The 14,941-nt window shown below is 39.5% G+C and overlaps 1 protein-coding gene across 3 annotated transcripts in view; it reads left to right on the top strand.

The window, feature by feature from the left end:
* The window catches only part of Tsga10 (testis specific 10), a 98,794-nt gene that overhangs the window by 67,090 nt on the left and 16,763 nt on the right, over window positions 1–14,941 (top strand). The window contains exon 16 of one of the 3 annotated variants that reach the window (XM_021170040.2): window positions 9,166–9,375. The exons of the other annotated variants lie outside the window; for them this stretch is intronic. Coding sequence (XP_021025699.1) covers window positions 9,166–9,375 — 210 coding nt within the window. The remainder of the gene's footprint in view (window positions 1–9,165; window positions 9,376–14,941) is intronic. 3 annotated transcript variants of the gene reach the window in all.

Here is a 14,941-nt window from a genome sequence, read left to right as displayed (position 1 = left end):
GAAAATGCCTTACAGTTGGATCTCATGGAGGCATTTCCTCAACTGAAGCTCCTTTCTCTGTGATAACTCCAGCTGTGTCAAGTTGACACAAAACCAGCCAGTACAGTCCCCTTGCCTGTAAATCCTAAAGTCCCACCTCTGCCTCTCTGCCCAGCCATTGGCTGCTGGCAACTTTATCTACCATTCAGCACCAACTGGGGGCAGGGACCCTCAGCATCTTACAAACAGATTCTTGGATTCTCGTGAAATTTTGGTAACCCAAATAATATAATGCAATAATTAGACCAAATCCACAACACCTCTTAGATGGATTTTCTCTTACATTTCTTTTGGATAAAGTAAAAAAAAAAATTAAATTTTGTGTGCATGAGCGTTTGCCCAGATGTATGTGTACATGGGTCCCATGGAGGCCAGAAGAGGACATCAGATTCTCTGGAACAAATTACAGATGATTGTGTACAGCCAAGTAGATGCTTGGATCCAAACCCTGGTCCTCTGCAAGAGCAGGAAGTGCTTTCAGCCATTGTGCAGTCTCTCCAGCCCTTGGAATAGCTTTTTTCTTAAAATTTGTATAATTTTTTTTCTATTCAATTGTTTGTTTGTTTGGTTGGTTGGTTTTTTTTCCCGTTGGTTGGTTTTTATAGACAGGTTTTTGTTTGTTTATTTGTTTTAATGTAGCCTTGGCTGTTCTGGAACTCACTCTGTAGATCAGGGTGACCTCGAACTCACAGAGATCTGCCTGCCTTTGCTCCTCAAGTGCTGGGATTAAGGGTGTTGCCACCATCACCCAGCTGTATATTTTTTATATTAAGTGGTAGGAGTTCTCTATAATATTCTTGATCACAACCCTTTTAAAGATTTAACTGTTAACTTGTCTTTTCATTTATTTACAAGATAAAGAGATATTAAATGCAGGTGCACTTAGAATTATGAATATTTTCCCATATGACTTTTGATCTTATGTTTTCTTTAAGTAATTCTTTAGTGTCCTATGACCTGGAAGATGTGTTCCTATATTTTCATTTAAACTTCTATAGAGAGTGAGACAGATAGGAGAAGGGAAGGATAGAGAAAAGGTGGGTAATTGTTACCAAAGTGCACTCAGGGGAGGGCAAATGTTTATAATACCCTCAGTATTCTAGGTTAGTACAGCAGTGAATGGCTGCTGTTTGATATCAGCAAGTGATAACCAAGGAAATACAACTGTTGATAACCTGGTTTGATCATTGCATGCTGTGTAAATATATTATATTCCACAAATATTATGTCAATTTAAAGACAAAAGTTATCCTAAAAATATATGTAAGCGGATAAGTGTATCTCTATCACCCTCTCCTCTGAGGGAGTGGTCTGTGCATCCTGTCTGTGGCTGAGCACTCCTGAGGGAGGGGTCTNTGCATCCTGTCTGTGGCTGAGCACTCCTGAGGGAGGGGTCTATGCATCCTGTCTGTGGCTGAGCACTCCTGAGGGAGGGGTCTATGCATCCTGTCTGTGGCTGAGCACTCCTGAGGGAGGGGTCTATGCATCCTGTCTGTGGCTGAGCATTCCTGACCTTACTCTCTGTACTTTGATCAAGTGATATTCCTTCTTTAGCTTCCACCAAAGACAAAGACACTTACTGTTTTGATAAGAACCAAAATAATAGCAGGCTCACTCCTAGGACCTGTGGCCTCCCTAGCCATAAGTTCTTGTCCAGATTTTCAGCACGAGGCATACGTTTCCTCGGGTGGGGTAGACCTTAAATCTCATAAGAAAACAGGTGGTTATCTTCAAAGCATTCATACCAGTCTGCATCCATGGTGTATCTTGCCATGCCAGCTGTTATTTTCGCTCACAGTATTAATCCTGGGTAAGGCCGTCGATGACTCTTCCCCTACCCAGCAGCCCGGACAGCACCTTCCAGTAATATGATTGCTCCCAGGTCAGCTCCAGTTTGATTTCTTCATGTGACCTAAGTATGTGGTATCTTCAGCTACAGCGTATTACTGACCTCCCCCCACCCCTTTGCAATAGGATGTCAGTGTATAGCTCAGGCTGATCTTGAACTCACCATGTGTCTCCCAGATTATAGGCATGTACTGCCACACCAGGGTTACACATTTTCAAGTTACTGCTTTTTCTAATACCTTTTATTGAGAATTATTCCTGTCATACAGTTCTTCTATTTAAAGTATATTCACTGGTCTTTGGAATATTGATTGTTATGGACACTTTTGAACATTTTCATCACCCTAAAACAAAAGCAATATGCTTATTAGCTATTACAACTAGCTACTCCACTTTCTTTCATGTCTTTGATCCATGCTGGGTTAAATTTTATACATGGTATTCAGTATAATTTTGCACCCCTAAGATAACTCCTACTTGCTCATTATGTATAATTATTATTCTCTTTTTTTGCTGCTAGATTTGGTTTTCTAGTAATTTTTGTTGGAGTTTTTCTTTATAACAACATACATGTTTGTTATACGATCCAAGTGGTAGTTATAGGATCCGTGCGACACCAACTTCATACAAAAGCTTGGAACTGTTCGTTCTGCTTCTAGTCCTTGTAAGAGCTTGTGCATATTTGCTGCCAATTCTTTAAAGGCTTGGTACAATTGAAATCTAAAGCCATCTGAACCTGTTTTTGCTGGAAAAATTTTAAATTGCTAGTCAGATTCTTTGCTACAGGCCTATTCTATTTGTCTTGTCTCCATTTTAATACTTTGTGCCATTTAGTAATTTGTCCATTTCATTGAATTAATTTAATTATGCAGTATATCTTTATAATCATTTTATTTGATAAATCACCCTTGCTTGGTTTCATCAAATTGAGAATTTCTTTTGCCATTGTTTGCTCAAGTAGTTTTCTCCCTTGCCTTTCCTCTAAGGTCTGGAATTAACAGTATACATGTGAGGCTCACTGGATACTATCCCACAGATTATAGAGGCTCTGGATATTTTCCCTGTCTTTTCTTCCTTGCATTCTGTTTTTGTATCATTGCTATTTTTGTATGTCATGAGTGTGTTATGTGGTAAAAACAGATGAGCACATTTGTGTCTTTACAATGTCACAATTAATTGAATAACAATCTAAGTTGGTTTTATTAGTTTTTGTTTGCCAAGAAATACTAATTTTGCCTTATGGCTAGCTGTTGGCAACTACAGGTTCTTTTATATCTTTCTTATTTACTATCAGTAATTAGTTCTGTGCATATTTATGTACATGGGTTATAAAATGTCCAAAAAGAGTGTAAAACACTGTAGAGTTTAGAAAGGCTGTCCTAAGATGGAGGTAAAGACCTGACACAGGCACAGAAGAGCTTTTCTGTGACCAGATAAGACACCTTCTGAGCCCACAGGGGCAGAGCCGCTCAGGACAGGATCTGGATACAGGTCAGAGATAGAGACAGGAGTCCAGGGCAGGATTCAGATACAGGCCAGGGACAGAGAAGGAGTCCTCTGCTATGACAGTTTTCCTGGACAAAACTCATGAGACGGTACTTCAAGGCAGAGGAGCTGCCCGTGTTTGCTCTTGGAGGGCTTCTTGCAATGTCTGTCTCAGATAAGGCTCCATTCACTCTGATTGATAGTTTTTCTCTAAGATTCTGGAATTGAAAGTGCAAATGTGTGGGTCACTTGATACTATTCTACAGATTATGAAAGCTCTGAATATTTTCCCTTAGGAATCTGGTCTTTCTGATATAATTTGGTATATTTTCTAGTGTCATTATTCATTGGCATGATCCTTGGAGCTCATTGGTCAATCAATTTAGCTGACTTGGTGAGCTCCAGGCTCAGTGACATGGAAAGTGACTAAGGAATGCACTTGATGTTGGCCTCTGGCACACACACGCAGACAGACACACACACACACACAGGGGGGAGGGAGAGAGAGAAAGGGAGGGAGGAGAGAGAGAGAGAGAGAGAGAGAGAGAGAGAGAGAGAGAGAGAGAGAGAGAGAGAGAACTCCTTCTTGGTATTTGAAATGGAGTAACTAACTCATATTGAGGCTGTTGCAATGTAAGATAGCACACTGGGTCAGGTGTGCACTAAAAGCTGTTATCTGTACAACATAAATGCAGCCAGAGTAGGCCCTGCATGTTCTGCTCATTGTCTTCTGGCACTGCCCTCTCTGCAATGTTACATCTGCTTACAATGATTGATGCTCATTCTGGTTGTGGACATAATTTTTTATGAAATTTTTACATCTGGCATGTTATATTTTCATTCACTTGCTAGCGTTATTTTCCAAGACAGTTTCGATGTGCACATGCTTGCCGTAAACTCCCTACATAGCCTTGAATTTCCTTTTGTGTGTGTTGCCAATGATTGAGCCTAGACAAACCGTCTCCCATTGGTTCATTTTCTAGACCTCTCACTTTTTGAGAGAGCCGTGAAGTTGTGCAGACATGATCTTTCTGCCTCTTAAGTACCTGAATCCCAGGTCACCAATCCAGTTTAACTGATTTAAAAATGTGTAGTACCTTTCTGTTCACTAATAAGTTGTCATGTTGCAGCTACATATAGCTTCACTGTCACTTTCTATTTATCATGATCATTTTCTTTCTTTCTATTTTTCCATTCTACATATTTATTTTCCTTATACATTTCTGGCTGCCACTGCTTATAGATATGAAGTTACACATTGTACATCTTTTCCTTTAAATGTTAAAGTAATTGTTGACATCACCTATTCCCTAACAATATTTGACTAGTGAGCACCACACCCTGCTCACTAGCACACACTTGTGCTTTCTATGTCACACCTCCCCCACATTTCACAACCTTACCATGCACTATTTTAGTTTCACAGTTTTTACATGCTTCAGTACATAATTATTGTTGTTCTTGTGATCAGTGCTGTGTTTATGTACCTAGAGGCATATAAAGCCTTTGTTCTCTTACTTCTTGTGTTGTTTCTTCCTTATTCAGTTTCCTTTTCTGATCTTCCTTTCTGCAGAAACCAGTATGTTCATTTTTTCCATCTCTTTGAAAATGACTAATATACCCTTAGCCTTGAGAATTAGTTTAGCTGAACATAGAATTCTGGACTGAGAATATTTCCCTTTATAACTTTAAAAATAACCTGATAGGAGTTGGAAAAATGACTCAGTGGTGAAGAATGCATACTGTCTTTGCAGAGGACCTGAGCTCAGTTTGCCTACCCACGTCTGACAGCTCACAACTGCCTGTAATATCATCTCCAAGGGATTTGATAATTTCTTTTGGCTTCCAGGGATATCTGCATGCCCAAAGTTTACACATACACACATGTACACACAAATAAAAATGGAAACAAATCTTTGAGACAGTGGCCCTTATCCTTGTTGGTAGGTCTGTTTTCATTCCAGTATCTTTCCTCCAGTGTCTGCCTCTGTCACCATTCCTATTATGGTCTTGTCTTTCTCACTGCTTAAGTTCTACTGCTGTATGTGGGAATTGTTTTCTCTGGCTTTGGTATTGTGGGTCTATCTCCCTGTTTCATTCAGAGTTACTTGTACCTTTTATTAGTTCTGGAAATGTTTTAGATATTCCTGAACATTACAGCTTTCAAGTTACCCTCCTGTCCCCTCAACGCTTGTGTTATCTTGACTCATTTCCCTTCTCTATTGGTTCTGTCATAATGTGTGCTTGTTCGTGTTCTGTGCCCCATCTTCCACATCACCAGTCCCTTTTCCTCTGTTCTTGGTGTCTTTGTTATGGTTTTCACTACAGAAACTATGTTTCTTTCTAGAAGTACTATTCAATTATTTTTCAAATGTGCATATTTTTCTACATGTTACTTTTTTGTTTTCAGATTCCTTCCTTAATGTACTTTCCAGCATATTTTGCTCAATAATGTGGATTTCTGGAAGTGAGGTCTTGTTATGTTGCTCTGACTCCCACGTTGAGGTGGATTTTGATCTCCTGTATTCACAGACAGAATTCTCCACTGCATGGAATCTCATGTGGTGCTGTGGGTTTGCTTTTGTATACCTTACATTAACATTTAGAAGTAGAGATGAGTAAAGTAGCATCCCAAAATTATGTTAGAATTAAAGTTTGTGCTTATCAAAGAAGAAATTGTTTTCGTATCCAGAGATCAGGTCCGGATCAGCTTTTAGTAGTTTCTGTATGGCTAGATAGACTCCCCTCTCTTTCATTTTTAGCACATTATTCAAGAATCCCAGGTTATATAGAAATCATGGTTCTTTGTGTGTGTGTGTGTGTGTGTGCACATGCACACATATGTGTGTGTGTGTGCACATGCACACATATGTGTGTGTGTGTGTGTGTGTGTGTGTGTGTGTGTGCGCGCACATGTACACATATGTGTGTGTTAACAAAAGCCATCTAGGAAAGGCTAAAACAAGCAAGTAAGTTTCCTGGAGATGTCCCACCATCTGAATGTCTGTGATGGGTGTACTCTGGAGAGGCATGGTCCCAGAGACCTTGTCCCAGGATTGTTTCTTGATGCTAGTATGCCTTTTCTGTCACTGTTGCATAGCCAAGTGATTCCTGGGCATCAGACTACCCTATGGGGCAAATTTTCTGCAGATAACATGAAGATGACCATTTATGAATTAATGCTGTTTAGATGAAGTAACAACTTTATAGAATTCCTTATTTGGGGCTAGAAAGATGGCTCAGTGGTTAAGAGCACTGGTTGCTCTTCCAGAGGTCCTGAGTTCAATTCCCAGCAACCACATGGTGGCTCACAACCATCTCTAATGGAATTTGATGCCCTCTTCTGATGTATCTGAAGACAGCTACAGTGTACTCACATATAATAAATAAATAATTTTTTTTAAAGAGCACTGATTGCTCTTTAAAAAAAAAGAATTCCTGATTTGACTCAAATAATTGTAAGGAGAAAGTTTAGAGATAGTTTTAGTTGTTCGGCTAGGGGAATGTAATAAAGTTAGAAGCAAGAACAGAATGCACCCACTCCTCTTAGAATAGTAAGTAAAGGCAGCATAATAAGGACTACAATGAGCTTTCATACATTACACTAAGAAGAGAAACAGGCTTGGGACAGATTTTTGATCAAGGAAAAACATTCATTCTAGATCAGGTCCAAGGATGAAGCCACAGGTGTGCACCATGATAAAGCAAGGTCATGTGAAACTGTTGCTTTGAACTTATAATGAGCTTACAGAATGAAGCACTGCTTTGAATGAAGCACTTCCTATCAACATCCTTCTGTAACTCCCCTTTTATGTAACATTTAATCTATGCATAATTTTATGAAGAACTTTTGTCAGAGGGTATAAAAGGGCTGGAAGAAAAAAATAAAGTGTGGCTGTTGGGGCTATGTTCCATCCATCAAATGTGTCTATGTCTGTCTGTCTATATGTTTGTACACTTAAGAGAGTTCAGAGTTTCTCTTTGGGCATTCTTGCAGCCCCAGATAATTAAGTTTTGTTCTGCCAGCAGTGCTGACCCTGTAAATTGGCTACCACTGTCAGCAGGGGTTGAGAGGCCAATTAGCTGCTCTCAGCATGACCCCAATCACCAACACCATACCTCCTTACTGCCTGCCTCAGTTTACCCTGTGATGTCAAAGGTGGTCTTTGACAGTGTGTGTGTGTGTTTAGTTAAACCCAATTTTTGATGTTTGCTAGGCAAGGTGCTGTATTCCTGAGCTGCAAAACTTAAACGCTCTCTTGCTTTGATCCCTTTGGGGAAATGAGAATTTATTTCTTCTCTGTAAACTCAGATGTGAAATTAATAAAAATGTTTTGTTGCAGGGAAGCAGAGGCAGAAGGAACTCTCTGATTTCAAGGCCAGCACGGTCTATGTCTGATCTACATAGTGAGTTCCAAGCCAGCCTGGGCTACATAGTGAGACTCTGTTTCAAAACAAAATGTTTTATTTTGGAGTTTTCCCCTTAGCTTAGCCAATCATCTTAGCAGAGTCTACAACTCCAGAGTGAACTTCCAAAACACAAGGAAACCTGATCATCTCACCTCAGTATTGAGAGCACAGCATACTAAGCCCTGCCTGATCTCTGCATCTCCTATTACTCTCCTGTGACCACTAAGCTCCACTCACACCAGCCTTTTTCCAGTTCTTGGAGCGTGTTATTCTTGCACCCAACAGAGCTGGGGCACTTTGCATTTTTTCAGTTTAAAATGCCCGCTCCTGCTATTTGTCTGCTCACTGTTCAGTTGTTTACTTGGGGAAGCCATTCCTGACTTTCTGAGTCCTTCAGCAGAGGTCAATTCTTTTGTTGCCTACTTTTTCCAGGAATATGTTCTTAATGTATTTATGCATCCATCCATAGCATATTTGATTGATAATGGATTCCCTCAGTAGTAGAAGTTTGTGAAAACAGAGGTAATTTTGTTTCCCACTGAATTTGTCTGTAGGCATAGTGACTATAGCATACAAAGTCTTCTATAAAGATGTGATGGGTGAGTGGACAGATGGACAGCTAGACAGATGATGTGAAGAGTGAGTAGGAATAGCTACAGGGGGAAGGGAGCTCAGGAGAGTGAACAGAACATTGAATTAAAGCATACAGCCATTGCCTCCCAGGTCTGTTATCTTGATGTTGTAGCAAACAAATGCTGTGCACTTACGTAAGCAGCGTGTTAGGAGAAAAAGGTGTGGAGAGTGGAGTAGTTTTGAACATTTGAAAGCATTTATGTAACTTGAATCTCATATTATGGTTTTAAATATGCTTTTCCCCATAATTAGTTATGCTTAACTTGTACTTGCTCAGGAGCACTTTCTCTCAAAAGTATTAGTTTTAGAAAATTATCAGTCCTCATTTTATGATAGTATGACTGATATAAACCTGTCAGTCAAAAACTGAAAAAGAGTTCTCTGAGTGAGGCAGTGGCTAGCATCTTTGACTTATTTTTGGCAGCAGCAACATTGGCATGGTAGACCACACAAACTGTGAAATATACAGATACAACTACAGACCAAACAGTGTATGTTTCACTGGCATTGAACCTGCAGGTATTTTAATAGAAAACAGGCTTTTCCTAATTGCATTTTTAAAAACTACTCATAGGATTTATTTAAAGGAAGCTGAAGCCTCATTTTGCCTCTCTCGGAACATGAGTGCACTTCATCAGCACCGGTATCACCTGAGGTCTGCTAGGAGAGAGTTGTCTGTTGTGTTGTCCATGTGGACGCTCTTCGGCTAAACTCTCTCCGTCTGTGTAAACACTCATCTTGTCCTTGCAGCACCTAAACGCAGAGCGCTCTTACAAATCGCAGATTGCAACTTTACACAAGTCTCTTGTGAAGATGGAGGAGGAGCTTCAGAAGGTTCAGTTTGAGAAGGTGTCTGCTCTCGCAGATTTGTCCTCCACAAGGGAACTCTGCATAAAACTCGACTCAAGCAAAGAACTTCTTAATCGACAGCTGGTTGCCAAAGACCAGGAAATAGAAATGGTATGTAATGCATTTAGATTGCTGTTACTTTAACAGTACTATATTTTTTAAAAAGGGTTTTTTAAATATATAATACTATATCAAACATTTATGCCTTTTAGCTTTAAATTTTTTATTATGCTTTTTAATTTTTATTTTTAAAGTTTAAAAAGTTAATTATGACAGCTGAATTCTAAAGGATTCAAGAATATAAAAAAAAAACACAACAAAATCTTTCTTTGAACTTGTAATTTGCAATTACATTTAGCCAGAATTATAAACCACACTGACAGAACTGTGAGTGAAGGACCTCAAGCCTTACCCATCTCAGTTATAACCTTGATGACATTCTCTTCACCCACCTCATCCAATAGCTGGATGAGTCCTTTGAAGTTGGAGTGCTACTTGAAAGTAGAGCACAGACCTACTCTTAGAGTTTGAAATCCTAGCTCAGCAGAGGGCTTTAATAGAAAGCCATTTATATAAAGCTCGAAAACCGTGTAACTGAAGAAATACTCACTGTATATACTGTAGCTTCCTCTTCGCAGTGCTTCAGAATCACTTGTGACAGTAACTGCTGTACTGAACTATTTGTGCCCTGATTTTGTTGGTAAGCTGTGATGTCAGATGCAGGGATCATCCTTTTATTTTTGGACGTCTTCAGTTGTGAAAGACACAGAGACTTTAAAACATTCTGTGGTAGTTTCCATGAGAGTAGCCCCCAGAGGCTTGTATGTTTGAAGGCTTTCAAGGACTGTTTGGAAAGGTTAGGAGGTGTTGTCTTGTAGGAGAAGGAGGGCTGTGGCTAGGCTTTGAGGTGTCAAAAGCCCAGGCCACTGCCAGTTAGCAGTCTTTCTCCCTCCTACTTGTTAATAAGGATGGAAGCTCTCAGCACTTCCAGCACCATGCGTTCTGGCTGCCATGCTCCCTGCCATGATAGTGATGGACTCACCCTCTGAAACTGTAAGCCCTAATAAACATTACTTCTATAAGTTGCCTTGGCATTTTATCCCAGCAACAAGAAGTAACTAAGACAACTGGTGGCTTTTAAGGTGATAGATTTGCATCTGATTTAGTAAATTATATGACGAGTACCTGTTACTTAGTTTTCCTTAATGGTTACAGCTTTCAAAATTATAGTCTGATAGAATTATGGTATTAACTTTAATCCAGGCAATCAAGAGACTTTCTACTGCAGAATCTATCATGTTTCCCTTTTGCAAATTTACATAACACTTTACTACAACCTATCCACATGCTCCTTAGCCTCTGTCAGCCATTAGCTTGTTCCCACTTCTGTAATTGTGTCACTTCAAGAACCAGCAAGAGTGTGGGGAGGACAAAGAGGGCTGTGGGGTGTAAACAACAGCAATGAAATACTCTACTCTGTGCCAACTAAAAGTAATCTAAAACAATGCTAATATATATGAAATCACACTGTTGATTTTTTGAGGGTTGGCTGTTTTTCCTTCTCAGCCTAAATCTTTGTAGACTCACTCAGGCTGTGTCTGCCGTAGCTTACTGCTCACTGTGGAGGAATGTTCTGTACTGTTGGTATTACAGCTTAACCATTCACCAATTGCAGATCATCTGGGTTGTTTTCAGTTTGGAATTTTTGAAAATAAAGTTACTATAAACATCTGTGAACAGTTTCTGTTTTACTTGCTTTTTGAGACAGGTTTCCACTATGTAACTTGGTTGTATGAGCATAAGTCATCATTTCTGTGCAAAGCTATTTTTAGGTGGATGTTAACTGTATGGTTTACTTTTCCAGAAAAGTTCCACACCATTTGCCCAAGTATTTGTATCATCTTTTTGTGTTTATTAATGATGAATGAGCAATCCAGTTCCCCCACATTCTTGTTCAAACTTGTCACTTAAACTTTTTTTCTTTAGCAATCTTCTGTATGCACAGCGCTATATCAGGGTGATATAAATATGTGTTTAACCTACTGGATTGCAACGTTGATCTTTTCTTTATGATGTTGTTTGCCACATGCATGTCTTCCTTTGTTGCTACACGTCTCCTGTTGCTTGTCCACATTCTCATTGGATTGTTGGCTTTCTAATGTTGAAACTGGCTTAAGGAAAAGCAGCAAACCTGGATAAACCTCCAAACAAATATAGAACTTGAAACAGTAATTTGAAAACTTCCAGAAAGCAAATGGAGGCCTAGATTGCTTTAGTTGTAAATTCCCTTACATGTAGAAAGATACGCTAATACAAAAATGTTTTACTCTCCCAAATAAGAGACAAGATGTCTTAGCATAGCCTGGGACTCCAATAATGCTAGAACCGTGGCTAGAACCCCTGCATGAGGTGTTTTTGTGTCACTATAGGAAAGCATTCATGTGTTCATCATTATGTGTAGTGGTTGCTGTAGGTTTTTCACAGATGCTTTTTTATAAGACTGAGAACATCTCCTTTTGTTTCTAACTTATACTTTATGTTTACTTACATAGTCATCACAATAAAAGAAAACTAAAGACCAGTATTTCTTACGACTATAATTTCTTTAAGAAGCCTTTTTAAAAATTAATTTATTTTTTACACTCTATATTCCATTCCATGCCACCCCCATCCACCCTCTGACTGCTCCACATCCCACATCTCCTCCCCATCTCCTGTCTCCACGTGGATGCCCCCACCCCTCATCCCACCTGACTTCTAAACTCCCTGGTACCTCCAGTCTCTTGAGGGTTGTTAGGTGCATCTTCTCTGAATGAACACAGACCCTGCTGTCCTCTGCTGTATGTGTGTTGGGGGCCTCATATCAGCTGGTGTATGCTGCCTGTTTGGTGATTCAGTGTTTGAGAGATCTTGGGAGACGGGGGGTTCCAGATTAATTGAGACTGCTGGTCCTCCTACAGGATCACCCTTCTCCTCAGCTTCTTTCCACCTTCCCTAATTCAACAGGAGGGGTCAGCTGCTTCTGTCCATTGGTTGGGTGCAAATATCTGCATCTGACTCTTTCAGCTGCTTGTTGGGTCTTTCAGAGGGCAGTCATGATTGATCCCTTTTTGTGAGAGCTCCATAGCCTCAGTCATAGTGTCAGGCCTTGGGACCTCCCCTTGAGCTGGATACCACTTTGGGCCTGTCACTAGACCTTCTTTTCCTCTGGCTCCTCTCCATGTCCATCTCTGTAATTCTTTTAGACAGTAACAATTATGGGTCATAGATGTGACTGTGGGATGGCAACCCCATCCCTCACTTGATGTCTTGTCTTCCTGCTGGAGGTGGGCTCTATAAGTTCCCTCTCCTTACTGTCAGGCATTTTATCTAAGGTCCCTCCCTTTGATTCCTGAGAGTGTCTTACCTCCCAGGTCTCTGGTGCATTCTGGAGGGTCTGCACAACTTCCTATTTCCTGAGGTTGCCTGTTTCCATTCTTTCTGCTGGCCCTCAGGGCTTCAGTCCTTTTCCCTCACTCAATACCAGATCAAGGAAGAAGTCTTAATGTGATAACTGCAAAACCAGTACAGAGCTGAGGAGATGCTATGCTATGTAAAATGCTTTCAGTTTGCTTCTTTCCCACTTGCCCCCAGTATCTTAATTACTAGGTTAGGTTAGTGGTTTGAGATCTTCTGGAAAGGACCTGGAGCATAAGATCAACCCTAAGGATCTAAATTTGGATCCCCAGACCCATGTAAAATCTGGGTACTTGGAGGTGCCTGTAGAAGTCCTGAAGAAGCACAGATATGTGGATGCCTGGAGCTCACTGGGCAGCTATTCTAGTCAATCAGTGAGCTCCAGGTTCAGTGAGGGAACCTGTGTACAAAAAGATGGAAAAGCAATTGTAAAAGACACCTAAGTTGGTCTGTGACCTCTATACACATGTTCACACACACACACACCATGCATATGTACACACACACCCATACATGTGGACATGCACATACACCTCTTCCTCTCTCAATGTAACTGTCTATAAAATGAATTTATACACTAATTAAATAGGAGTTATCCCATGAATGTAGGATTGGTTTGTACCTGAAACCAATCAATGTAATACATATTGAATAATCAAAAAAACCCCAAAACCCTGATTTTCTCTAGTAGTAGAAGAAAGTGAATTTGACAAAACCCAATACTTTTATGTAAGAAAGAATAACTGTAATATAGGAAACATTTTTGATCTTATAAAAAGCATCTATGAAAAACCTACAGTAACCACTCTACTTGATAGTGGACAGTGAGTGTTTCCCTGATAGTGACACATATGCCTCGCACAGCATTTTGTTGAGCATCTAGCCAGAGTGACAAGGCAAGAAAGAAAGAAAACAGGCATTCAAATATAAAAAGACATGTAACCATCTCTGCAGTGACATGGTCTGCTATAGAAAGGAAACCACTAAAAACTTATTAGAACTAATACAACCATGAGATTGTAGAACACTAGCCCAATGTGTCAAACTGTAGAACACTTGACCAATGTGCCAAAAATTCATTATATATTTTACTTCAACCTACGAGCAATTATCAATTGGAAATGACAAAAAAAGAACAAAAAAACCAATTCCAGTAATTGAATGGCATAAAAGATAGTATCAGAAAAGTACAAAGTTATTAGGAATAATTTTTAAATTTTATTTATTACTACGTGCATATATACATGACACATGTGTGTGGGCAGATGTGCCATGGCATGCATGTGGAGATGAGAAGACAACTTGCTGAATCAGTTCTCTTCTCCCTCCTTTACATGGGTTGGCATCTAGATCAAACTCAGGGTTCTAGGCTTGTGTGCACTTGCTCACTTTCTAAGCCATCTTCCAACTTAGGAAGAACTATATTAAAAGGAGTATAAAAGTTTTACTTTAAAAACAAAATGTTGTTAAAAGGAATTATTAACTGAATGAATGGAAAGACATCCAGAACTTGGTGAATCATGGTGACACAGTAGAGTCAGCCATGGAGACACAGTAGAGTCAACCATGGAGACACTATATTTACAGAATGCTTAGTTATTCATTTGTTTGTTTTTATTTTAAAAATATTTTTCAAAATTGTGAGTTTATTTTATATGTATGAATTTTTCCTGCATATATATTACATGTATGTCTGGTGCATGCAGAGGCTAAAAGGGGGTATCAGATCTTCTGAACTGGAGTCATGTGTGGTTATAAGCTACCATGTGGGTTCTGGGAGTTGAACCCAGGTCCTCTATAGGAATGACAAGCGCTCTTAACCACGGGACCATATCTGCAGTTTCCCCGATATATTTTTTATTAATTTTGGAGAATTTCATGTACAAATAGTATTTACATCATTTTCCTTTTTCTTTCCTCCCTCCAAATCTTCTCATGTTCCTCTCACCCCTTCAAATTGATGACCTCTTATAATACATATATATGTATACATATATGTACATATACATACACACATATACTCAAACGCACACACATGTGTGTATGTGTATATATATATATATATATATATATATATATATATATATATATGTGTGTGTGTGTGTGTGTGTGTGTGTGTGTGTTTGACACACATATATATGTAATGTGCCAGTCTTATTTAGTATTGCTGATGTGTACATGCACATAGGGATGAACGCTTGTGATGGGATAACCTATCAGT

Source organism: Mus caroli, chromosome 1, assembly GCF_900094665.2.
Source record: "Mus caroli chromosome 1, CAROLI_EIJ_v1.1, whole genome shotgun sequence".
Taxonomy (NCBI): Eukaryota; Metazoa; Chordata; class Mammalia; order Rodentia; family Muridae; genus Mus; species Mus caroli.
The sequence above is the reverse complement of the archived record's forward strand: the minus strand, read 5'-3'. Positions and strand labels throughout refer to the sequence as shown.